We start from the raw sequence: 27,651 nt of genomic DNA, 5'->3' as shown, positions 1-27,651 counted from the left end.
ATGCTCCATACTGTATAATGGCCACACATGATGCTCCATACTGTATAATGACCGCACATGATGCTCTATACTGTATAATGGCCACACATGATGCTCCATACTTTATAATGACCGCACATGAGGCTCCATACTGTATAATGGCCACACATGATGCTCCATACTGTATAATAGCCGCACATGATGCTCCATACTGTATAATGACCGCACATGATGCTCCATACTGTATAATGGCCCCACATGATGCTCAATACTGTATAATGACCCCACGTGATGCTCAATACTGTATAATGGCCCCACATGATGCTCAATACTGTATAATGACCCCACATGATGCTCAATACTGTATAATGACCCCACGTGATTCTCAATACTGTATAATGGCCACACATGATGCTCAATACTGTATAATGACCCCACATGATGCTCAATACTGTATAATGACCCCACATGATGCTCAATACTGTATAATGGCCCCACATGATGCTCAATACTGTATAATGACCCCACATGATGCTCAATACTGTATAATGGCCACACATGATGCTCAATACTGTATAATGGCCACACATGATGCTCAATACTGTATAATGACCACACATGATGCTCCATAGTGTATAATGACCGCACATGATGCTCCATACTGTATAATGACCGCACATGATGCTCCATACTGTATAATGGCCACACATGATTCTCCATACTGTATAATGACCGCACATGATGCTTCATACTGTATAATGGCCACACATGATTCTCCATACTGTATAATGACCGCACATGATGCTCAATAATACTGTATAATGACCGCACATGATGCTCCATACTGTATAATGGCCACACATGATGCTCCTTACTGTATATTGGCCACACATGATAATGGCCACACATAGCTACTCCTACACACGCGGCTGCGCTCCGTACACCTCGTACACATGGCTCCGTACACCTCTTACACACGACTCCGCTCCGTACACCTTGTACACATGCGGCTGTGCTCCGTACACCTCTTACACACGACTCCACTCCGTACACACACGGCTGTGCTCCGTACACCTTGTACACATGGCTCCGTACACCTCTTACAAACGACTCCGCTCCGTACACCTCGTACACACGCGGCTGTGCTCCGTACACCTCGTACACACGCGGCTGTGCTCCGTACACCTCGTACACACGCGGCTGTGCTCCGTACACCTCGTACACACGACTCCACTCCGTACACCTTTCACATGCTGCTCCGCTCCGTACACACGCGGCTGTGCTCCGTACACCTCGTACACACGCGGCTGTGCTCCGTACACCTCGTACACACGACTCCACTCCGTACACGTTTCACATGCTGCTCCGCTCCGTACACCTCGTACACACGCGGCTGTGCTCCGTACACCTCGTACACACGCGGCAGTGCTCCGTACATCTCGTACACACGGCTCCGCTCCATACACCTCGTACACACGCGGCTGTGCACCGTACACCTCATACACATGGCTCCGTACACCTCTTACACACAACTCCGCTCCGTACACCTTGTACACATGCGGCTGTGCTCCGTACACCTTGTACACACGACTCCGCTCCGTACACCTCGTACACACGCGGCTGCGCTCCGTACACCTCTAACACACGCGGCTGTGCTCCGTACACCTTGTACACACGACTCCACTCCGTACACCTCATACACACGCTGCTCTGCTCCGTACACCTCATACACACGCTGCTCTGCTCCGTACACCTCGTACACACGCGGCTGCGCTCCGTACACCTCATGCACATGGCTCCGTACACATCGTACACACACGACTCCGCTCCATAGACCTTTCACACGCTGCTCTGATCCATACACCTCGTACACACACGGCTCTGCTACATCCACCCTGTAAACACCTCCTGACCTCACACATACGCTGCCTTACCCTCCTCCGGCGCCATGGCAACCAGCAAAGTCCTATACACGGAGGTCCTCCCGATCATGTGACCCCTGACTCCTCCCATCCTGTGACCTCATCACAGGTCTTGTGCACAGAGCAGCCATTATGTGGTGTGCTGCTGTGCAGGCCTGGTGCAGGGACTCAGAGCTCTCAGCTGACCGGCTGATACACGCACCTCCCAACCAATGCGGGCCCCCTCTCTCTGCCCACCGGGCCCGGGGGCACACAAATGCCGGCGGGCATTCAGACAATTAGTGGAGGGTCAATCTGTGCGGTAGCCCCCAGGGCCCCCCCAGACCACTGGGCCCTGGGCTACCGCCCATATTGACCCTCTGATAATCCGCCCCTGAATATAGGTTATTCTGATTGTGGCCATACTAAATACGTGTTGTTTATGTTGATTTCTTTATGTAAACCATTTTTTATTATTAAAACTGTGATTTATTTTTTTATATTTACTTTTATTTTTTATTTTTATCTATCTGATTGCAGGAGGTGACTTGCACTTGTGATCCTTTAATAGCATTGATAATACAATGTCCTACTTATGTACCACAGTGCACTTTCTCTATCTACTATACATAGTAACATAGTAACATAGTAACATAGTTAGTAAGGCCGAAAAAAGACATTTGTCCATCCAGTTCAGCCTATATTCCATCATAATAAATACCCAGATCTACGTCCTTCTACAGAACCTAATAATTGTATGATACAATATTGTTCTGCTCCAGGAAGACATCCAGGCCTCTCTTGAACCCCTTGACTGAGTTCGCCATCACCACCTCCTCAGGCAAGCAATTCCAGATTCTCACTGCCCTAACAGTAAAGAATCCTCTTCTATGTTGGTGGAAAAACCTTCTCTCCTCCAGACACAAAGAATGCCCCCTTGTGCCCGTCACCTTCCTTGGTATAAACAGATCCTCAGCGAGATATTTGTATTGTCCCCTTATATACTTATACATGGTTATTAGATCGCCCCTCAGTCGTCTTTTTTCTAGACTAAATAATCCTAATTTCGCTAATCTATCTGGGTATTGTAGTTCTCCCATCCCCTTTATTAATTTTGTTGCCCTCCTTTGTACTCTCTCTAGTTCCATTATATCCTTCCTGAGCACCGGTGCCCAAAACTGGACACAGTACTCCATGTGCGGTCTAACTAGGGATTTGTACAGAGGCAGTATAATGCTCTCATCATGTGTATCCAGACCTCTTTTAATGCACCCCATGATCCTGTTTGCCTTGGCAGCTGCTGCCTGGCACTGGCTGCTCCAGGTAAGTTTATCATTAACTAGGATCCCCAAGTCCTTCTCCCTGTCAGATTTACCCAGTGGTTTCCCGTTCAGTGTGTAATGGTGATATTGATTCCTTCTTCCCATGTGTATAACCTTACATTTATCATTGTTAAACCTCATCTGCCACCTTTCAGCCCAAGTTTCCAACTTATCCAGATCCATCTGTAGCAGAATACTATCTTCTCTTGTATTAACTGCTTTACATAGTTTTGTATCATCTGCAAATATCGATATTTTACTGTGTAAACCTTCTACCAGATCATTAATGAATATGTTGAAGAGAACAGGTCCCAATACTGACCCCTGCGGTACCCCACTGGTCACAGCGACCCAGTTAGAGACTATACCATTTATAACCACCCTCTGCTTTCTATCACTAAGCCAGTTACTAACCCATTTACACACATTTTCCCCCACAGTATCTTTATCTATTGTTCTCTATCTACCACAGTGCATTATCTCTATCTACAGTATCTCCTGTTAGTCAATAATGTGGCACCTTCAGCATGATATGATTAGCTGAGGGCTATAAAATATAGGAAAGCAATTGTCAGGCTTCCCTGTTGCCATAGCAACCATCAGCACTTCGCGCTCATGCTGAGGGGGTGTCAATGGCTGCAACTACGTAAAATGGCCATCATTCTTTGCTCCTCCCCTACACATTCCCTGTCCTTCACTCTGCTACACAAATACTTCTCTGGAGTGTTCCTCTACAGACACTGAACCACTACTGCCTCTCAAGGTCAGCTACTTAAGCCCCAAACCACAACCCTGGAGTGGAGATAAGGTGGGTATCCTCCCACTCGCTCTATGATTGTCCACATAAAACCCATTATACAAATTAGCTGTTAACCCCTCATCGCACTTAGTGTAGAGGAGGAAAATTGCTGGGTTTTATATAACTGATGCCAATAAGCATGGTGAAACATATCTCCCCTCCAGCACTTAACCAGTGACTTTGTCACACAACCAATTAGCATCTTTCTGCTGAAGCTTTGGTGGAAATGCATGTAGAAAAGCCGCGGAGACACCATCACGTGTTTCTCAACGCAAGCAATAAATAGCCAGGTCTTTCACCGGGAAGGAACAACCACGGGAAGGGCAGCATCCAAAAAGGAAAACCACCTAGGCCAAAACATGGTATCCATCCACAGACAGCTGTTTCGGGGTATTTGCCCCTCATCAGTGTGGAGTAGGAAACTGGCTATTAGGAGCAGTGCCTAGTAAAAGGACTATAAACATAAGGATGAATGACCTCGGGGAGATCAAAACATCCAACACCGCGGAGACACCATCACGTGTTTCTCAACGCAGTGATCTAGAACACTGCTCCCCATCCCCACGGCTTTTCTACATGCATTTGCATATTTCCCATAAGGGATGGGAGCAGTGTTCTTGATCGCTGCGCTGAGAAACACGTGATGGTGTCTCCGCGGTGTTGAATGTTTTGAAGCTTTAGTGCAGTTTGTGGCTTGGATCCCCTGAACCAATGTGGAGAGTGGGGCCTGAGATTGGAGTTTTACAGGCACTGATCATATTCCAGCACTAGTCCTGCTACTGTCCTGCAATTGAGGATCACAAATATCCAGCCCCAAACTACAATGAGCAAAGGCCATGGAAGCCCCTTTTGCCTCTTCTGCACTTATTTTTATTTTAACCCTTTCCTGAGAAAAACTCATATACAAACTTTGTTATTTTACTTAAAGTTCCTGGACCTTGACATTTTTATGACCATTTGAGCTGATTTGCCAATGTACGAAGGGCGTGGATTAAAGATTTCCCCTGACCCACTTCCTGTGGACTGAGAGCAATGAAACTTGGCACAGTTATTAGTCCTTCTCTAAATTGATGCCACCTAGGGACACAACTTCTCCCATCTCTTTAAGCAACTGTAAACACCTTGCATGTAGAAGTCGACAGGTTGCTCCAAAAGCCATGTATGAACATCAGTATAAATATATTGAAAAACTCTATCTTTATGAACCACCCAACTAACCTAATTCTCACCATTATTAACTTTTTTCACAACTTTTCAACTTAGAACACTGGAGCTAAAGTGCAGCAGGTGTATTTGTTTTAAAGGGAACCTGTCACCATAATTTTACACTCCAATATGTAGAAACGATGTTATAGAGCAGGGCGGGCTAAGCAGATTGATATATACGGTAGTTTTGTAAGAAAAGATCCAGTATAACTTGTGTATTAGTTATTTAATTCTCTGCAGTTTCTGGGATTTTCAGTCCACTGGGCGGTCATATCAGTGACTGAAAGCTGACTCTGTATGTACACTGATGCAAAGTAGGACAGCCCAGTGGACTGAAGATCCCAGAAAGAGCAGAAGATTAAATGATGAAATCACAGGTTATAGTGGATTTTTTCACACAAAACTATTATCAATCTGCTCCACTTCCTGCTCTTGGTGACAAGCTCCCTTTTAGCCTACTTCAGATTTGTCAGCAGGTTGTGCGTCCTGTCGATTATTCCAGCACATTTTACACAAAGGATAGTTTATTTAATATATGAAAGAACATTTAAAAAAGTGGAAAAAAATATAAAGGTACACCAATAATATCTAATTCTAAAGATCTAGGTTTATACAGCATTTAGGAGTTCATTCTTACACAGTGAATTTATTTTGTAACTTTTTTCTGGTTTTCGACAAAGGGGGATTATTGTAAGATAAGTGCAGAGAAATATACATTTTTGGGCAATCAAAGGTTGTGGTTAAACAAATGCTACCTGGATCTAAGATGTTTTATATTGTTACAGTGTATTAGACCAGTGATGCCCATGATTGTGTCAACTGCACCGATTCAACCTGTATCCGACATTCAGATGACAACAGATGCAATTTTTCTTCAGTTAGATCAAAAGATTCCCAGGATAAATATCATTGATAAATCGAATTCAACAAGTTCAAAAAATAGCAAAGTCTACTTAAAGAATCCAAAAGACACTTATTGTGTTGGAGACCATTTGACTGTCCAGGTGGATATGTTTGATTACTTGGGGAAGAAGAAAACTTATGGAGGAGACTTTTTAAGAGCACGAATATCAACACCAGAGATTGAAGCAGGATCTTCAGGAAGGATTGAGGATTTTAATAATGGCACTTATCATGTCCATTTCATATTATTCTGGGAAGGTAAAGTTAACATTGAAGTGCTTCTAATGCATCCAAGTGAAGGGGCAGCAGCCTTGTGGACTTATAGAAATAAATGGCACGGCTATGTGGACCATTCCGGCAAGTATACAAGCCTGCAGGGGCAGAGTGAAGTCGAATGTGGATTTCACCTGGGCAAAAATCAAGAACTTTGTGAGTATAAAGATACACGAGATGAAGAATACTTCTATTGTATCAAATCTGAGAATTTTAGTTGTGACTCTCTCAATGAAGTGAGAAGTCAGTGGAGAAAAGACAAAACACTACTTACTACAATTGAGAAGAGCCTATTTGACAAGTAAGTTTATTTCTTTAAAGAAAATGATATTGACTTTGCTCATATACAGTATTTAAAGTAAATTCTTGAAAATTTGAGTTAACATCACCTTTAAGTTTGGGATTGTAATTTATTTTATTATATAAAAAACGCATATATAAATACATATCCTGTACCTGTACACTTCTCAGTAGAATATTTATATCCGAATGCCCACATGCCATATAATCTTTCCATACTTTGCCCAGACATTACTGTTAATTTTTGCACAAATAATACTTTTATGCAGTCTTATCTAATTACTACATAGCACCTACATTACATTACCATTTAGTACCAACATAATAGTAAATTAAAGCTAAAATAATAATATAATTGTGTGGATTTTCACCTCACTGCGCTGCTCATTGGTAGTGTTTGTCGCATACAGGATGGGATTAAAAGGGGGGATCAAGGGCTCGTATCCTGGGACCTACACAATCAAACAAGTAGGGGCTTTCCTATTTTTACCATTATGAGTGGGTAGCTATGTCTATATTGTCGTATGCCGTAATTATTTGGATTATGTCTCAATACTGTTGAGCAATATTCAATATGTCAATTTGGATGTTATATGATTATGCCGTGTGATCTGGGCAATGTATACTCTATTGCTTGGCTATAGTAACGTATGTATTGCAAATTTTATTGTACACAGTATGGAGCATTATTTGGGTACTTTGGTAGATCATCTCACTCAGCTTCTTCAAAGAAGTATTCACAGGAACACTTTCCATTTAAGTTTTCAACTGCTTTATTAAAAACACACTGCATAAACAATACAAAGTTAACTAAATAAACATAACATAATAGTAAAAACAAAATAACATACAGTACAGTCTGTTTGGCTGCAGGGATCTGCCTGCTCAGGAAAAACATGGTTCAGTTCTCTTTAACACGAGCAGAGCTTTGAAGATCTCGTCTCCAGACACACCGAAAACTGAATGAATCATGGGGTCAAGATAAGGTAAACATCCTCCCACTCACTCTTCAGATGTTCATAAAACCCATCCATTAATATGGCCACTTAAGCCTTCTCAGCACTTTGTATGCTGGAGCATTTTTCCTGGTTCATATCACTGAGGTTAACATCATGCATGAGTGAAACATATCTCCCCACCAGTATTTTACCAGTGGATTTCTCACATATCCCCTCTTCTGCCCAAAGCCAGAGTTTTGGCATCTTCAGTTACTAAACAGGTAAGTCTAGACAGGACATCTGCGATACAGTGTATTTTCCCAGGCCTATGCTCCACATTGAGGCTGAAGTCCTGGAGTACTACAAATTACGTAGTCACCCAGGCATTCCCCTCCTTCTTTCTCTCATACATATAAGGGGCATATGGTCCGACACTAGCCTGAACCTTCTACTTAGCAGGTATTACCTCAGAGTGTCAATTGCCCATTTTATGGCCAAGCATTCTTTCTCCATGATAGCATAATTCTTTTCTCAGGAGGACAGTTTCCTGCTTAGGTACAGGATTGGATGTTCCTCACCATTTATTTCCTGGAGAAACACAGCTCCAAACCTGACTTCTGAGGCATCTGTCTGGACCATGAATTCCTTATTGAATTCAGGTGTGACCAAGACTGGCTGTTTACACAGGGTGAGCTTCAACTCTTGGAGCGCCATATCCACTTCGGAAATCTACTTGGCCATCAACATCTTTGTCCCTTTAAAGAGGTCAGTCAGGGGTGCATCTATCATGGCACAATTCAGGATAAACTGCCGATAGTATTCCACAATTCCCAGAAATGACCTAATCTGTTTCATCGAGATAAGTTGTGGCCAATTTTGGATCAACTTTACTTTGTTCACTTGCAGCTTAATTTCTCCCCTCCCGACGACATAGCCTAAGCATTTGACCTCCTCCTTCCCCAGGGCACACTTTTTTCTTCCTCAATGTATCCAGTACCGCTTGGACTTTTGGCAGATCACTTTCCCAATCCGGACTGAAGATCACAATATTGTGCTGGTAAGCTGTGGCATACGTCTTGTGAGGGGCTAGGAATTGGTCCATGGCTGTAGCTTCCTGCAGCCCAAAAGGCATTCTTGTGTATTGGAAGCAACCATCAGATGTAGAGAAGACCGTCTTCTCCTTGGCACTTTGGGACAAGAGAATTTATCAGTACCCTTTTGTTAGGTCAATGATGGTGTTGTATCTGGCCAACCCTAGACTTTCAAGGAGTTCATGGACCCAAGGCACTGAATATGCATCGAACTTTGACACCTCATTCAGCTTGCTATAATAATTACAAAAGCACCATTCTCCATTGGGCTTCGGCACACAGACAATTGGACGAGTCACTCTTTGACTCCTCGATGATGCCCAGGCTCAACATTCTCCTCATGTCCTTTCAAAATCACCTCTCTGCGGGCTTTGGGAATGCATTACGGTTCTAGGTTAACTTGCATATGCAGATACAGTCATGATTTCATGCTCCTGCGTGCATCCTGGCATCTCTGAAAACAAGTCTCAGCTTTGCTAGAGCAGTTCTCAGCACTGTTATATCTGGGCCAGTGACAATGTCTCTGCCACTGTGTCATCCTTGACCTTGGCTTCAAAATTGGCCCCAGGCAAGTAGCTTCCACCAACTTCCTGTCTCGCAATGGTTTAAGCAGGTTGAAGGGGTACGCCTGGTACAGTTTTCTTCTGCCTGGTCGGTGGATCTTGTATTTGATGTCACCCAGCTTTTCGGCCACTTCGTATGTCCCTTGCCACCTCTCCAGAGATTTACTTTCAATAGTGGGAATCGGCACTAATACCCAATCTCCAGGGCTTAACTGTCTCAGCCTCACCAACCTGTTACAGACTCTTGCCTTGGCCTCTTGTGCCTGAAGGATGTTCTCGCTCACAATCGGCATCACCTTCAAAGTCCTTTTATGCATCTGGGCCACATGCTCGATGATGCTCTGGTGGGGTGTAATCTCTGCTGCACAGGTTTCCTTTGCAATATCCAGAAGTTCACAAGAGTTCCGGCCATGCAACAGCTCGATGTACAAAACCCCGTGAAGGCTTGTGGAACTTCTCGAACAAAAATAGCAGAAACAAGAGTAAGCAATCCAAGTCTTGGCCATCCTTCTCCAAGACTTTCTTGAGCATTGACTTCAAGGTTTTGTTGAACCAGTCCACTAGTCTGTCATCTGCGGATGGTACACCAATGTCCTGAGTTGTGTAATGTGGAGCGCCTAACACAACTCCCTCATCACGTTTGACATGAAAGAATTTCCTTGGTGCATCAGGATCTCTTTTTTCTGGGCTGTCCAGGAAAATATATGGACTAGCTCTCAGGATATACTCCTTGCGGAGTTGTTTCTTTTTGGTACTGCCTGTAGGTACCGTGTTGCGTAGCCCATGATCACCAGGATTTATTGGTGATCTCTGGTGGACTTAACAAGAGGTTTGACAGGATGCATAGCAATACGGACAAATGAGACCTCTATAATGGGTAATGGCACTAGGGGACTACGGAAGTGAGATACTGGAGCAGTTAGCTGAAAACTGGGAACTGGGACAGAACCAGCAATAATTAACAATCTCTTGGTGACATCCAGACCAGTAAAACCTATGGAGAACCCTATCTTGGATTTTGTTTACTCCTAGATGCTTACCCAAGACATGAGAATGGGCCTGTGTGAACATTGTACTCCTATAGGGTCCTGGTACTAACAGCTGCTCTATTATTTCCCCCCTCAGTTTAGGAACTCTGTATAGCAATTCTTCATAAACTGCAAAGTATGGAAATCTGCTGTCAGCCCCTGATTCTTGAACAACCAGCTCTGTCTCCTTCCCCTACAAGTCCAAAACAAACAAGAGTTATTGCCTATGATAATGGGGTGCAAAAAATCCTGAACCACGCCAACCTTGTGGGATTCAGTACCTTGGGCTATTTCAATGCCCACTCTAGGCATTGGATAATTTTCAGCATCCCCGTGGAAGCAGCGGATGCCAACCCTCTTCCCAGGGATCAGCTGGAGAGGAATTGTTGCCCTTATGATGGTCACTAGAGTTGAGCGACCTTGACCTTTTTAGAGTCGAGCCGGGTTTCGCGAAACCCGACTATCTCAAAAGTCGGGTCGAGTGAAATCGGCCGATTATGACGTAAAGTCGGGATCGACCGAAACACGAAACCCAATGCAAGTCAATGGGGCAGCATAGTCGGCAGTGAGTGGGGGCCAGGAAAACACCTAGAGTGCCCATTTTAATGTCAAAACCATCCATTCTTCTTAATGAAGCTTGTCAAGCGTAATTTACCTTATAATAATTGGAAGGCATTTGAAATTGGCGTTCATTTGGCTAAAGTTGTGGTGGGTAGGGCTGGTTCAAGTAATTAGTGGGCCCAGGAAATCTGGACCACGTCACGGCAGTGGAGCAGGGAGAGGTAAGTATTTCAACTTTGCAAGTGCTGTGAACCTGAGCAAGCAGGGGGGGCCCACTCGTTGGCATTGGCACTGGCACAGGGCCCCTCAAAGTAAAGCGGTGTGTTTGCACGGCGGGGGCGCCTCCCACCGGCAGCAACACTTTTGCGTACTATGAGAGGCCCTGTGCCAGTGACGTCGCCAACTAGTATTCCTCCCCCCACCTGATGAAGGAACCTGCACTTTCATCTGCACCTTCCTGTTTGTCCCCGTGTAAGGTGGTATGGTATGCGGGAAGGGGGACCTGACTTTCAGCAGGGTCACAATCTTGCAGTGTAGCGTGCACGGGAAATGTTGCGTTATGGGTCAATGTACCAGCAGACTCATCTATCACTGGCTGGGCAATGGGCAGGATGAGGAGGAAACACAGATATAGGCCCAAAGAATAAAGTGGGCTAAATGCAGTTCAAAATTGGTAACACAGGACTAATCAGGGGGCATTGCAGTGGAGGACAACTGGAATGAGAGGCTGACACAGAGAGTAGGCCCAAATCAGTAAGTAGTCGAAATGCAGTTCAAAATTGGCAACCGTAGTAAACAGGCGGCACAGCTTTGTTCAGTGGAGGAGAACAGCAAGGAGTGGCAGACACCGATAGTAGGCCCCAACCCAACTAGTAGGCCAAATGCAGTCTAACATTAACAACTACTTAACGAGCGCCTGAAAACGGAATTTCAGGACAGGAAACCAGGAGAACAGCAAGGAGCGGCAGACACTGTTAGTAGGCCCCAAACCAACTAGTACACCAAATGCAGTTTTTCCATTTAACCACAATTTAACGAGAGCCTGAAGATAGAAGCTCAGGAAAGGCAACCTGGAGAACACCTTGGAGTGGAACACACCATCTCTCTCCACCCCATACCCATTTTGTAGGCCTAATGCAGTGTACTTTTCTCCAACTACTAAACGAGAGTCGGAAGACCGAAGCAATGGCAAGGCAACCTGGGGAACACCTTGGAGTGTAACACACCATCTCTCTCCACCCGATACCCATTTTGTAGGCCTAATGCAGTGTAGTTTTCTACAACTACTAAACGAGAGTCGGAAGATCGAAGCAATGGCGAGGAAACCTGGAGAACACCTTGGAGTGTAACACACCATCTCTCTCCACCCCATACCCATTTTGTAGGCCTAATGCTGTGTAGTTTTCTACAACTACTAAACGAGAGTCGGAAGATCGAAGCAATGGCGAGGAAACCTGGAGAACACCTTGGAGTGTAACACACCATCTCTCTCCACCCCATACCCATTTTGTAGGCCTAATGCTGTGTAGTTTTCTACAACTACTAAACGAGAGTCGGAAGACCGAAGCAATGGCAAGGCAACCTGGGGAACACCTTGGAGTGTAACACACCATCTCTCTCCACCCGATACCCATTTTGTAGGCCTAATGCAGTGTAGTTTTCTACAACTACTAAACGAGAGTCGGAAGATCGAAGCAATGGCGAGGAAACCTGGAGAACACCTTGGAGTGTAACACACCATCTCTCTCCACCCCATACCCATTTTGTAGGCCTAATGCAGCCTACTTTCCGACAACTACTAAACGAGAGCATGAAGATCGAAGCTCAGGAAAGGCAACCTGGGGAACACCTTGGAGTGTAACACACCCTCTCTCTACACCACGGAAGGGCTGATTCTTAGGAAGGAAGGCTGTCGGAAAGAAGCAGGGCGCGTCCGAGGGTGATTATATTCTTATTAGGTATATACTCACCCTCGGACGCGCCCTGCTTCTTTATTTGTAATGAATGTTTATTTGCAATGTGGTTTTGACTTACTCTATTTTTTTGGTAAATAATGATTTTATTATTTTCATTGTTTTGCATCTTCTTGGCAATAATATAAAGAAGACGCGACAGGACAACACTCGGTGGATGCCATATCTGTGTTTTAAATTGAAAAAAACTTTCAGTTAACTACTTGCAGGAGAAAGTTATTGTAGCTGGTGGCCATTTTTAGTACTGTACCAGATTTTTGTTGTATGTGTTTGTTTTTAATGTTAAAATGTCTGCATTTGATATCTCTCCAGTATTTTCTTTTTTATAAGCAAAATACTTATTTTTATATTTTCTGATGTTGGTTCAAGGGGTACACGGGCAGCAGTAGACAGGTCAGTGGAGACCTAGTGGAAGGAGGGACTGCAGACAGGCTTCGAAGCCCTAAAATAATAAATTGGGCTGGCTGTAGGCAATTTAAAATTGGTTCCAGGGGAACCCGGGCAGCAGTAGACAGGTCAGTGGAGGCCTAGTGGAAGGAGGGACCGCAGACAGGCTTCGAAGCCCTAACATAATAAATTGGGCGGGCTGTAGGCAATTTAAAATTGGTTCCAGGGGAACCCGGGCAGCAGTAGACAGGTCAGTGGAGGCCTAGTGGAAGGAGGGACCGCAGACAGGCTTCGAAGCCCTAACATAATAAATTGGGCTGGCTGTAGGCAATTTAAAATTGGAAGACACAAAAGAGAATAGTAAAACCAAAAACACTCAGTTTGAAAAAATGTTGCAGTAATCCGCAAGTGCTAGTAAAAGATGTAAAAAACAGGGTATTTGGTTGATACGTTTTTTGCAAAAAATGTATACTAAGATGCTCTACCAATCTTCACGGTATACCCTTATCAGAGCTTGGTGGTGTGTGAACATGATCATACAGACTTGTTCACTGTGCAAGTAGCCCATGTGTTCCTGTTTCCACAATTTAAAATTGGTTGCAGGGGAACCCGGGCAGCAGTAGACAGGTCAGTGGAGGCCTAGTGGAAGGAGGGACCGCAGACAGGCTTCGAAGCCCTAACATAATAAATTGGGCGGGCTGTAGGCAATTTAAAATTGGTTCCAGGGGAACCCGGGCAGCAGTAGACAGGTCAGTGGAGGCCTAGTGGAAGGAGGGACCGTAGACAGGCTTCGAAGCCCTAACATAATAAATTGGCCTGGCTGTAGGCAATTTAAAATTGGTTCCAGGGGAACCCGGGCAGCAGTAGACAGGTCAGTGGAGGCCTAGTGGAAGGAGGGACCGCAGACAGGCTTCGAAGCCCTAACATAATAAATTGGCCTGGCTGTAGGCAATTTAAAATTGGTTCCAGGGGAACCCGGGCAGCAGTAGACAGGTCAGTGGAGGCCTAGTGGAAGGAGGGACCGCAGACAGGCTTCGAAGCCCTAACATAATAAATTGGGCGGGCTGTAGGCAATTTAAAATTGGTTCCAGGGGAACCCGGGCAGCAGTAGACAGGTCAGTGGAGGCCTAGTGGAAGGAGGGACCGCAGACAGGCTTCGAAGCCCTAACATAATAAATTGGGCTGGCTGTAGGCAATTTAAAATTGGTTCCAGGGGAACCCGGGCAGCAGTAGACAGGTCAGTGGAGGCCTAGTGGAAGGAGGGACCGCAGACAGGCTTCGAAGCCCTAACATAATAAATTGGGCGGGCTGTAGGCAATTTAAAATTGGTTCCAGGGGAACCCGGGCAGTAGTAGACAGGTCAGTGGAGGCCTAGTGGAAGGAGGGACCGCAGACAGGCTTCGAAGGCCTAACATAAGAAAAATGTCAATACAATGGTATTGACAGTGCCAGGCATTGAAGGATGTCAGCACATAGACTAAACATTGGTGGAGCTGTGAGAGAAAATTTTGCAAGTGGTAGAGCACTGTTTGACCTGGGGGGGGGGACTGTCTTGTGGCCGGCGGTACAGGCCCAGGGCCCCTCATATTACAACGGTGTGTCTGACGTTGGGTGCGCACCACCACCGCCAGAGACACTTTATTGTACTATGAGGGACCTAGTGGCAGTGCCGTCGACCAAAAGCGGGCACACCCACCTCTTCAGACAAACAGTACTCTCACGGGTGCTGGCGCCAAGTGGCGATACCACGGCCCCGTGTGGGGACTTTGGCCATTTAGGGAGGTGTTAACATGTCGGATGCTGGACAATCAGGTGCTGCAAATTACGAGATTGGAAAAGTCGTTCAGAATAGTCCACAGGCAAGACCTTTACATAGGAAAGCTAGGTGTCAGCCGGGCAAGGTGGGGCAAAAGATTTCGAAATCCAGTTGTGGTTCATTTTAATGAAGGTTAGATCATCTACATTTTGGGTAGCCAGACGAGTCCTTTTTTCTGTTAGTATTGAACCTGCAGCACTGAATACTCTTTCTGATAGGACACTAGCTGCCGGGCAAGCAAGCTCCTGCAATGCATATTCTGCCAATTCTGGCCAGGTGTCTAATTTTGATGCCCAGTAATCAAATGGGAATGACGGTTGAGGGAGAACGTCGATAAGGGATGAAAAATAGTTAGTAACCATACTGGACAAATGTTGTCTCCTGTCACTTTGAATTGATGCTGCAGTACCTGTCCTGTCTGCGGTCATAGCAAAATCACTCCACAACCTGGTCAGAAAACCCCTCTGGCCAACGACACTTCTGATTTCTGCCCCTCTAACACCTCTGGTCTGCTGGCCCCTGCAGCTCGTGTTAGAACGATCACGGGCGCTGTGTGCAGGGAATGCCAGAAGCAAACGGTCAACAAGAGTTGATTGTTTGGTTGCTAATATTAGTTCCAAGTTCTCATGTGGCATTATATTTTGCAATTTGCCTTTATAGCGAGGATCAAGGAGGCAGGCCAACCAGTAATCGTCATCGTTCATCATTTTTGTTATGCGTGTGTCCCTTTTGAGGATACGTAAGGCATAATCCGCCATGTGGGCCAAAGTTCCAGTTCTCAAATCTGTGGTTGTGCTTGGTTGAGGGGCAGTTTCAGGCAAATCCACGTCACTTGTGTCCCTCCAAAAACCAGAACCCGGCCTTGCCACGCCAACAATTTCCACTGGCCCCGGAAAAGCTTCCTCATTAAAAATATAATCATCCCCATCATCCTCCTCGTCCTCCTCCTCCTCTTCGCCTGCTACCTCGTCCTGTACACTGCCCTGGCCAGACAATGGCTGACTGTCATCAAGGCTTTCCTCTTCCTCAGCTGCAGACGCCTGATCCTTTATGTGCGTCAAACTTTGCATCAGCAGACGCATTAGGGGATGCTCATGCTTATTATGGCGTTGTCTGCACTAACCAGCCGTGTGAATTCCTCAAAACACTGAAGGACTTGACACATGTCTTGAATCTTCGACCACTGCACACCTGACAACTCCATGTCTGCCATCCTACTGCCTGCCCGTGTATGTGTATCCTCCCACAAAAACATAACAGCCCGCCTCTGTTCACACAGTCTCTGAAGCATGTGCAGTGTTAAGTTCCACCATGTTGCAACGTCTATGATTAGGCGATGCTGGGGAAGGTTCAAAGAACGCTGATAGGTCTGCATACGGCTGGAGTGTACGGGCGAACGGCGGATATGTGAGCAAAGTCCACGCACTTTGAGGAGCAGGTCGGATAACCCCGGATAACTTTTCAGGAAGCACTGCACCACCAGGTTTAAGGTGTGAGCCAGGCAAGGAATGTGTTTCAGTTGGGAAATGGAGATGGCAGCCATGAAATTCCTTCCGTTATCACTCACTACCTTGCCTGCCTCAAGATCTACAGTGCCCAGCCACGACTGCGTTTCTTTCTGCAAGAACTCGGACAGAACTTCAGCGGTGTGTCTGTTGTCGCCCAAACACTTCATAGCCAATACAGCCTGCTGACGTTTGCCAGTAGCTGCCCCATAATGGGAGACCTGGTGTGCAACAGTGGCAGCTGCGGATGGAGTGGTTGTGCGACTGCGGTCTGTGGACGAGGTCTCGCTTCTGCAGGAGGACGAGGAGGAGGAGGAGGGGGTGCGAATGGCTACAGCCAACTGTTTCCTAGACCGTGGGCTAGGCAGAACTGTCCCAAACTTGCTGTCCCCTGTGGACCCTGCATCCACCACATTTACCCAGTGTGCCGTGATGGACACGTAACGTCTCTGGCCATGCCTACTGGTCCATGCATCTGTTGTCAGGTGCACCTTTGTGCTCACAGATTGCCTGAGTGCATGGACGATGCGCTCTTTAACATGCTGGTGGAGGGCTGGGATGGCTTTTCTCGAAAAGAAGTGTCGACTGGGTAGCTCGTACCGTGGTACAGCGTAGTCCATCAGGGCTTTGAAAGCTTCGCTTTCAACTAACCGGTAGGGCATCATCTCTAACGAGATTAGTCTAGCTATGTGGGCGTTCAAACCCTGTGTACGCGGATGCGAGGCTAAGTACTTCCTTTTTCTAACCATAGTCTCATGTAGGGTGAGCTGGACTGGAGAGCTGGAGATCGTGGAACTAGCGGGGGTGCCGGTGGACATGGCAGACTGAGAGACGGTGGGAGATGGTATTGTTGCCGCCGGTGCCCTAGATGCAGTGTTTCCTACTACGAAACTGGTGATTCCCTGACCCTGACTTCTTTGGCCTGGTAAAGAAACCTGCACAGATACTGCAGGTGGTGCAGAAAATGGTGGCCCTACACTGCCGGAAGGGATGTTGCGTTGATGACTAGCTTCATTGGCCGAGGGTGCTACAACCTTAAGGGACGTTTGGTAGTTAGTCCAAGCTTGCAAATGCATGGTGGTTAAATGTCTATGCATGCAACTTGTATTGAGACTTTTCAGATTCTGCCCTCTGCTTAAGGTAGTTGAACATTTTTGACAGATGACTTTGCGCTGATCAATTGGATGTTGTTTAAAAAAATGCCAGACTGCACTCTTTCTAGCATCGGATACCTTTTCAGGCATAGCAGACTGAGCTTTAACCGGATGGCCACGCTGTCCTCCAACAGGTTTTGACTTTGCCACGCGTTTTGGGCAAGATACGGGCCCGGCAGATGGAACCTGTTGCGATGTTGATGCCTGCTGCGGCCCCTCCTCCTCCGCTTCAGAACTGCTGCCGCCTGCACCCTGTTCCCCCAATGGCTGCCAATCGGGGTCAAGAACTGGGTCATCTATTACCTCTTCTTGTAGCTCGTGTGCAACTTCATCTGTGTCACCTTGTCGGTCGGTGGTATAGCGTTCGTGATGGGGCAACATAGTCTTATCAGGGTCTGATTCTTGATCAGCACCCTGCGAGGGCAATGTTGTGGTCTGAGTCAAAGGACCAGCATAGTAGTCTGGCTGTGGCTGTGCATCAGTGCACTCCATGTCAGATTCAACTTGTAATGGGCATGGACTGTTAACTGCTTCACTTTCTGAGCCAGGGACGGTATGTGTAAAGAGCTCCATGGAGTAACCCGTTGTGTCGCCTGCTGCATTCTTCTCTGTTGTTATTTTTGCTGAAGAGGACAAGGAAGCGACTTGTCCCTGACCGTGAACATCCACTAACGACGCGCTGCTTTTACTTTTACCAGTTTCACGAGAGGAGGCAAAAGAGCTAGAGGCTGAGTCAGCAAGATAAGCCAAAACTTGCTCTTGCTGCTCCGGCTTTAAAAGCGGTTTTCCTACTCCCAGAAAAGGGAGCGTTCGAGGCCTTGTGTAGCCAGACGACGAACCTGGCTCCACAGCTCCAGACTTAGGTGCAATATTTTTTTTCCCACGACCACCTGATGCTCCACCACTACCACTACCCTCATTACCAGCTGACAATGAACGCCCCCGGCCACGACCTCTTCCACCAGACTTCCTCATTGTTTTAAAAACGTTACCAAACTAACGGTATTTGTTGCAGTCACACAACTTACACGGTGAGCTATAACTTCAGTATGATTTAGCTACCCCTTTACAGGTGGGTGAGACCACAACGAAAATCAGGCACAATGTTACACACTCTGTTGTTGGTGGCAACAAATGAGATGCCACACACGCAGGACTGTCACTGAAGCGCAAATGTAAATATTAATCTCCCACTGATTTGTGTTTTTTTTTTTAAAAAGGAGACTTTAGAAAAAAAAAAATGATTTTTTAAGGAAGAATTTATAAACCAAATAAAATGAAATGATTTTTTCAGGGAGAATTTAGAAAACAAATAAAACATAAAATAGCCTTTCTAGGGCCCAGTGAGTGAGAGAGGACGCACACAGGAGTCAGGAGTGGCACACAAGCCCAGAGGCCAATATTTATCTCCCACTGATTGATTTAGTGATTTTTCAGGTAGATTTTGGAACCCAAATCAAGCAAAAAAATTAATAGGCTTTCTATGGCCCACAATTGGAGAGAGAGAGATGGCACACCCAGGAGTCAAGACTGGCACACAAGCAGAAAGGGCAATATTAATCTCCCACTGATTTGATTTTTTTTTTTTTTTTTTTCAGGGAGACTTTAGAAAAAAAAATTAAAAAAAATGAATTTTTCAGGAAGAATTTAGAAACAAAATAAAATAAAATGATTGTTTCAGGGAGAATTTAGAAAACAAATGAAAAAAAAATAGGCTTTCTAGGGCCCACTGAGTGAGAGAGGACGCACACAGGAGTCAGGAGTGGCACACAAGCCCAGAGGCCAATATTTATCTCCCACTGATTGATTTAGTGATTTTTTCAGGTAGATTTTGGAACCCAAATCAAGCAAAAAAATTAATAGGCTTTCTATGGCCCACAATTGGAGAGAGAGAGATGGCACACCCAGGAGTCAAGACTGGCACACAAGCAGAAAGGGCAATATTAATCTCCCACTGATTTGATTTTTTTTTTTTTTTTCAGGGAGACTTTAGAAAAAAAAATACAAAAAAAAATGATTTTTTTTCAGGAATAATTTAGAAACCAAATAAAATAAAATGATTTTTTCAGGGAGAATTTAGAAAACAAATAAAACAAAAAATAGGCTTTCTAGGGCCCACTGAGTGAAAGAGGACGCACACAGGAGTCAGGAGTCGCACACAAGCCCAGAGGCCAATATTTATCTCCCACTGATTGATTAAGTGATTTTTTCAGGTAGATTTTGGAACCCAAATCAAGCAAAAAAATTAATAGGCTTTCTATGGCCCACAATTGGAGAGAGAGAGATGGCACACCCAGGAGTCAAGACTGGCACACAAGCAGAAAGGGCAATATTAATCTCCCACTGATTTGTTTTTGTTTTGTTTTTTCAGGGAGACTTTAGAAAAAAAAAATACAAAAAAATGATTTTTTTCAGGAATAATTTAGAAACCAAATAAAATAAAATGATTTTTTCAGGGAGAATTTAGAAAACAAATAAAACAAAAAATAGGCTTTCTAGGGCCCACTGAGTGAGAGAGGACGCACACAGGAGTCAGGAGTGGCACACAAGCCCAGAGGCCAATATTTATCTCCCACTGATTGATTTAGTGATTTTTTCAGGTAGATTTTGGAACCCAAATCAAGCAAAAAAATTAATAGGCTTTCTATGGCCCACAATTGGAGAGAGAGAGATGGCACACCCAGGAGTCAAGACTGGCACACAAGCAGAAAGGGCAATATTAATCTCCCACTGATTTGTTTTGTTTTTTTTTTTTCAGGGAGACTTTAGAAAAAAAAAATACAAAAAAAATGATTTTTTTCAGGAATAATTTAGAAACCAAATAAAATAAAATGATTTTTTCAGGGAGAATTTAGAAAACAAATAAAACAAAAAATAGGCTTTCTAGGGCCCACTGAGTGAGAGAGGACGCACACAGGAGTCAGGAGTGGCACACAAGCCCAGAGGCCAATATTTATCTCCCACTGATTGATTTATTGATTTTTTCAGGTAGAATTTAGAACCCAAATCAACCAAAAAAATAAATAGGCTTTCTATGGCCCACTATTTGTGAGAGAGATGGCACGCTTAGGACTGGCACACAAGCCCAAAGGCCAATATTAATCTCCCACTGATTGATTTATTGATTTTTTCAGGTAGATTTTGGAACCCAAATCAAGCAAAAAAATAAATAGGCTTTCTATGGCCCACTGAGAGATGGCACACACAGGAGTAAGGAGTGGCACACAAGCCCTGAGGCCAATATTTTTCTCCCACTGATTGATGTAGTGATTTTTTCAGGTAGATTTTAGAACCCAAATCAAGCAAAAAAATAAATAGGCTTTCTATGGCCCACTGAGTGAGAGATGACACAGACAGGGATGGCACTCTAGCAGAAATGCCAATCTTAATCTCCCACAAAAAAAAAAAAAAAATGTCCTTCAATTACTATCTCCCTGCAGTAATCTCAGCCAGGTATGGCAGGCAGCAATAAGGAGTGGACTGATGCACAAATTAAATAAAAAGTGTGGACAAACAAATAAGATAGCTGTGCAGAAAGGAAGGAACAAGAGGATTTGTGCTTTGAAAAAAGCAGTTGGTTTGCACAGCGGCGTACACACAGCAATGCAGCTATCAGGGAGCCTTCTAGGGCAGCCCAATGAGCTACAGCGCTGAGGGGAAAAAAAAAAAAAATGTAGCTTCCACTGTCCCTGCACACCGAAGGTGGTGTTGGGCAGTGGAAATCGCTACAGCACAAGCGGTTTGGTGGTTAATGGACCCTGCCTAACGCTATCCCTGCTTCTGACGAAGCGGCAGCAACCTCTCCCTAAGCTCAGATCAGCAGCAGTAACATGGCGGTCGGCGGGAACTCCCCTTTATAGCCCCTGTGACGCCGCAGACAGCAAGCCAATCACTGCAATGCCCTTCTCTAAGATGGTGGGGACCAGGACCTATGTCATCACGCTGCCGACACTCTGCGAATACCTTCACTGGCTGAGAAATGGCGCTTTTCGCGTCATTGAAACGCGACTTTGGCGCGAAAGTCGCGTACCGCATGGCCGACCCCGCACAGGGGTCGGATCGGGTTTCATGAAACCCGACTTTGTCAAAAGTCGGCGACTTTTGAAAATGTTCGACCCGTTTCGCTCAACCCTAATGGTCACTAATATCCCTGAGTCTAGCAGTCCATTCACTTTCATACCATTCACCTTCATGGGACAAGCTTGTGGCCCCTCGCTGGGTAAACAATTTACACTGCAAGCCAAATACACATAGTATGAACACTGGGGTCCCAGGCTACAGTCCATCTGCTCCGTGGTCAAGGGAGAATGGGTGACTATATGGCCTGAACTGTTAAATTTTCAGCATACAATATCGCCAACAGGGACCCACGGCATTACTTCCCCTACCCCTTTTGACCTTGGACATCCCACACCCTTTTGGGCCTTCACCCCCTGTTGGGACTGCCAATATGAAGTGGATTTTCTCTCCAAAGAACCATTGACCCCCTGATACCTTTCAACCAGTCCAACCAGGTCATCAGATCACCCTGGGCAACACAAGTCCGCATTGACCTCGGAAGGAAGTGCACAAACTGGTCCATCACCACCTGATCTACCATCTGTGCAGGGGTAGAAGATTTTGACCACACCTATTTTGGGACCAGGTGCAGCAGATAAAACATTTGGGAGCGAGGGGGGTTGTCTTGATGATACACCCAGTGGTGAACCCATTGTGCCCTGACAGTCATTATCACCCCCAAGAGTGACAAAATTTCCGTTTTTAGTGTCACATATTTTTGTTGTCTTGTAAGGCTAAGTCATAGTAGGCTTTCTGGGGCTCCCCCCATCAGTATGGCACCAGCACTTACACCCATTGCTCTGGAGTTTCTCCTTCTCGGCCATCCTTTCAAACATGTTCACAAAGGCATCTATGTCAAAGGAGATTCTTACAGATCTGGGGACTCCTTTTATGTCCAAGGTGACAAGGGAGCTATATAAGCTGCTCGAAACAGTTGTGCACATCAGAGTACCACCCACAGGCCAATGGGATGGTCGAGAGATTTAATAAGATCCTTAAATCAATACTAAAAAAGTATATATAACTGCCTGATTTGATGTTCGCTGTCTGTGAGGTACCACAGGCTTCCATGGACTTCTTCCCTTTGAGCTATTGTACGGCAGGCATCCTAGGGGGTTGCTGGACATGGCCAAAGAGACGTGGGAACAGGAGCCAACTCCACATAAGAGTGTCATTGAGCACATGGCAAGTATGCAGGACCAGATTGCGGCAGTCATGCTCATAGTAAAAGAGCACCTAATGGATGTCCTAGCAGCACAGAGTCGCACATATAATAAAAGAGCGACAGTCAGGTCCTTTAAAGAAGGGGATCAGGTGTTAGTGCTAGTGCCCACAGCAGAGAGTAAACTCATGGCCAAGTGGCAAGGGCCATATGAGGTAAGGGAAAGATGGAGGAAGTGAATTACAGAGTGTACCAGCCCGGAAAGAGAAAACCGGAACAACTGTATCGTGTGAACCTGATAAAAGCCTGGAAAGACCAGGAGTGTTTGGTTACGGAGGCAACTCCGATTGTACCATCGGGGGAACCTTTTGTCTCTGACCAAGGATGTGGACGGGGATGAAGTTAAGATAAATGACACTCTCACAAAACAACAGAGAAGGGAGGCTCGGTTTTTGGTGCAGTGAAATATGAACTTCTCAGAACTGCCCGGCCAGACCTCGCTGATCCGACATGACATGGTCACCGAGCCTCAGGTTAAGGAATGGATGAAACTGTACTGAGTGCCAGAAGCCCGGAGACAAGCTATTGTGGCCGAAGTAAAGAAAATGATCCAGTTAGGAGTCATCAAGGTATCCTGAAGTGAGAGGGCTAGCCTCATTATACTAATTCTGAAGCCAGATGGGTCATTTTGATTTTGTAATCACTTCTGAAAATTGAATGAGGTGTCAAAAATTGACCTTTATCCAATGCCCTGGGTGGACGAGCTAACTGAGAGACTGGGGGAGGCCCAGTACTTCACCACGCTCGATCTTACCAAGGGGTACTGGCAGATGCCCCTGACAAAATCGGCAAACAAAGAGACCACCTTTATAACACCAAGGAGTCTCTATCTCTTTGTCATCTTGCTTTTTGAATTACATGAGGCTCCGGCTACATTTCAGAGGCTTATGGACATAGTGGTAGAGCCTCATCAGAAGTGTGCGTCATCATATTTAGATGATATCGTCATCTTTATTACCGATTGGCATACCCATCTTTCCCAGGTACAAGCAGTGTTGGATTCACTCAGAACCGTGGGGTTAACAGCGAACCCAAGAATGTGTACAATAGGACTCACAGAAGCCCGATACTTCGGGTATGTGATTGGCCGTGGAGTTATCAAACCCCAAATAAACAAAATTGAGGCCATTCAAAACTCGACCCGGCCTATAAGTACAAAAGAGGTGAGAGTGTTCTTCAGCATCATTGGGTACTACCACCGGTTTATACCTAATTTTGCTGGAAGATTGGCACCCCTAACTGATCTGTTAAAGGGTAAGAAGTAGGTTATGGTACGGTGAAACCCTCAAATGGAGGAAGCATTCCAGTCCATGAAGTATGCGTTGTGTGGATAGCCGGTCCTCATCAGCTCCGACTTCAGGAAAACCTTTGTCGTGCAAACAGATACCTCAGAGGTAGGCCTAGGAGTGGAACTGTCGCAAGAGGAGAACCGGGATGAACCTACTTGAGCAGTAAACTTACCCTGGCAGAGAGAAATTATAGCATAGTGGAAAAGGAGTGCTTGACGTTTAAGTGAGCCTTGAAGTCCCTACTCTACTATTTGCTCGGGTGACATTTTCGTATGATAACAGACCATTCACCCCTCGTCTGGATCAGTAACACGAAGGAAAGGAATGCTCAGGTCACCAGATGGTTCCTGTCCCCACAATATTTTAGTTTTTTCGGTGAAACATCGAGCGGGGAAGTCGCAGGGAAATGAGGATGCCCTGTCATGGGCTCCCTGTATGGTGACAAATGTTCAACCCCACAAGTATGAGGGGGATATGTGAGACAGTGACTGGAATTAAATGCGAGTGACAGTATATATCCCCCACGATGCACATAGAAGTGTATTGAGACCGCTGGGGTGCATTGCAGTCACTGACATAGCTGTGGTTGCAGTGCAGAATAAAAGTGAGTTTGGTCTTGGACAAGCTATTTGCCCAAGTCAGATATAAGAAAACCCGGCACAGGCTTTTATTTTTGGAGTGAAATATAGGATGGTAGTGGTGCGATTCACTCTCTCCAGCCGGGTCTTACAAGTAGCCCATGGCCACAGATATAATTTAAAAACCCTGCAGCAAAGGTTGGGTTTGTCAGTGTTGGTTTGCAAACTGCAGAGCAGGTGGCTCTACAACATCCGGTTTATATGTGCAGTCAACACAGAGCCAAGGGAAGTAAACGCCTGGTGCCCCCTCAGCGTGACACGATGGTGCAGTCGCCCATGGCAATCGGTCTCGGATATGGACTGTTTTGACTCCCCAGCTGTTATCCAAAGGATACCTTTTGCTTTTCATATGTGAGTTTATGGACAATAAAGATATTTTGCTTTGAACTTTACTGGGTCACTGCCTCATTACTGCACAATGTGATCACTGCCCCACTACACCTCCTTCATCCAGGCAATGCAGTACCTCTATATCAGTCACACGTGTTCCCTGGGATTGCTACATGCACTTCTAACACTAATCGTGGTAGATCAACTCACTCAGCTGCATCAAGAGGTATTCACAGGAGCACATTCCATTTAAGTTTTCAACTGCTTTATTAAAATTGTACTACATGAACCAGTGCAACGTTAAGTAAATAAACACAGCGCTGCTGGCGTAACAGGAAAAACAAAATAACTTACAGTACGGTCTGTTTGGCTGCTGGGATTCACCATCTCAGGGGAGAACACACAATTCAGTTCTCTATAACACAAGCACAGCTCTGGAGATCTTGTCTTCAGATACACCGAAAATTCAATGAGTCCAAAGGCTTCACATTTAACTTCTGGACCACACCCTGGGTTGGAGATGGGGAATAGCCAACCCAATCTTCATTTATTCACAAAAGCCCAGCCCTTAATATAATAATAATCTTTATTTTTATGTAGCGCTAACATATTCCGCAGCGCTTTACATTTTGCACACATTATCATCACTGTCCCCGATGGGGCTCACAATCTAAATTCCCTATCAGTATGTCTTTGGAATGTGGGAGGAAACCAGAGTACCCGGAGGAAACCCACACAAACACGGGGAGAACATACTGTACAAACTCTTTGCAGATGTTTTTCTTGGTGGGGTTTGAACCCAGGACTCCAGCGCTGCAAGGTTGAGGTGCTAACCACTGCGCCACCGTGCTGCCCATTATTGCAGATTAACCCCTTTCAGCACTTAGTATGCTGGAGCATTTTTCCAGGTTCATATCACTGAGGCTAACATCTTGAGTTGCGCATATCTCCCCACCAATCATTTACCAATGACCTTCTCACAGTACCTAAAGGGAATCTGTCAGTAGGATCAGATTATTTTTAATGGGATATTATTTGGCACATTGTTTTATTTATAAAGACAATGTATACCAATATTTAGATTTTGTATAGCACATTATTTGGGAGGCTGTGCTATTATTTTGATGACTGTATGTAGGAATAAAATAAGGGCAAAAACTGGCCACTTTTGACTTGGTGAAAGGTCTACTTTATATTGTATCACTTTCTATTCAGAAATTTTATATTATTTCCACCAACCCACCCTTCCAAAAAAATTAAATTAAATTAGGGTTGTGCACTTCCAACACCATCAGAGTCTTACACCTTGAGCTATTGAGCAGCATTTGGTGGCATGACAATTTATTTATGTATTATTTACATCTCTTTTAATATATTTTTTGCTTAGCCCCTTGCTGCCTCAGACTTTTTTTGTTATGATTGACATTCATTAAGATTAGGCTTATTAGTGTTTTTGATCCCCGCATTTTGGGACCTACAGTGGCTTATGAAAATATTCAGCCCCCTTGGCTTACATATTTTTTACATTACAACCTGAGTTTAAATATTTTTTTAATCAATTTGTTTGTGATATATCAGCGCTAAATAGTCTAAGTTGGTGAAGCTAAGTGACAAAAATATATGCAGAAATTCAATTTATTTGATAAAATAGATAAAAATTGTCATATGTTACGGGGTCCTTCTCCGGTATCACACAATCAACAGAGCTAGAGTATAGTAAACAATTCCAAGACCTTTATTTAGGCAAAAATATGAAAGGTCCATATATACGATCCACCACACAAAGGATAAAATTGTCCAGAACCCGAATGCAGTTCAGTAAGAGGATAAAAGTCCAAGAATCCAGCAGACAGAGGATAGCATAGTCCATATACTCTTCTTTCTCTCTGAGATGCTGTCTTCACATCATGGTTCCACCCAGGATCTGATCTGTGTCTCACCTCCCTGATATTTTAAGTCTCCCTCCTCATTCACAGGTCATGAGGGGGAAGGTCTCAGGGGCTCATTGTTTCAGCAAGCTTGGTCAACATGTAATTAGCATATTAGCTGTTGTGAGTTCTGTTTTTGGGCTCCCTCTGGTGGTTACTGATGGTACTGGGTGATTTGTGTTCTGCTGTCTCTGGTGTCCACCTGTTGTAAGGACTTGGACTGTATATCTGTTTCTAGTTGCTGTTTGCCCTCAGTTCAGTTACTTTTGCCCTTACCTAAGATGGAGTCATTGGCCTCACGGGGGCCATCTTGTTTCCTGTCAGATTTTCCATGTTCCTGTCTGTGGTGTATTTAAGGGAGCTCTGAATATATACTCATTGCTTGAGTATCTTGTTCCTGACTTGTGATCAAGCTGGAAGAACTGCTATCTTGCTGGTTTCTTCGTTACTTTGGGATACCCCATCTGTCTCCGGTTCTACATCTCT

General features: G+C 45.1%; 1 protein-coding gene across 2 annotated transcripts in view; it reads left to right on the top strand.

The window, feature by feature from the left end:
* The window catches only part of LOC138652014 (NXPE family member 1-like), a 514,573-nt gene that overhangs the window by 259,741 nt on the left and 227,181 nt on the right, over window positions 1-27,651 (top strand). Inside the window, exon 3 of one of the 2 annotated variants that reach the window (XM_069742701.1) lies at window positions 5,993-6,684. In XM_069742701.1, coding sequence (XP_069598802.1) covers window positions 5,993-6,684 — 692 coding nt within the window. The remainder of the gene's footprint in view (window positions 1-5,992; window positions 6,685-27,651) is intronic. The other variant, XM_069742702.1, reaches the window with a different exon arrangement.

This window comes from Ranitomeya imitator, chromosome 10, assembly GCF_032444005.1.
Source record: "Ranitomeya imitator isolate aRanImi1 chromosome 10, aRanImi1.pri, whole genome shotgun sequence".
Lineage (NCBI taxonomy): Eukaryota > Metazoa > Chordata > Amphibia > Anura > Dendrobatidae > Ranitomeya > Ranitomeya imitator.
Note: the sequence above shows the minus strand (reverse complement) of the source record. Positions and strands in the feature narration are given on the sequence as shown.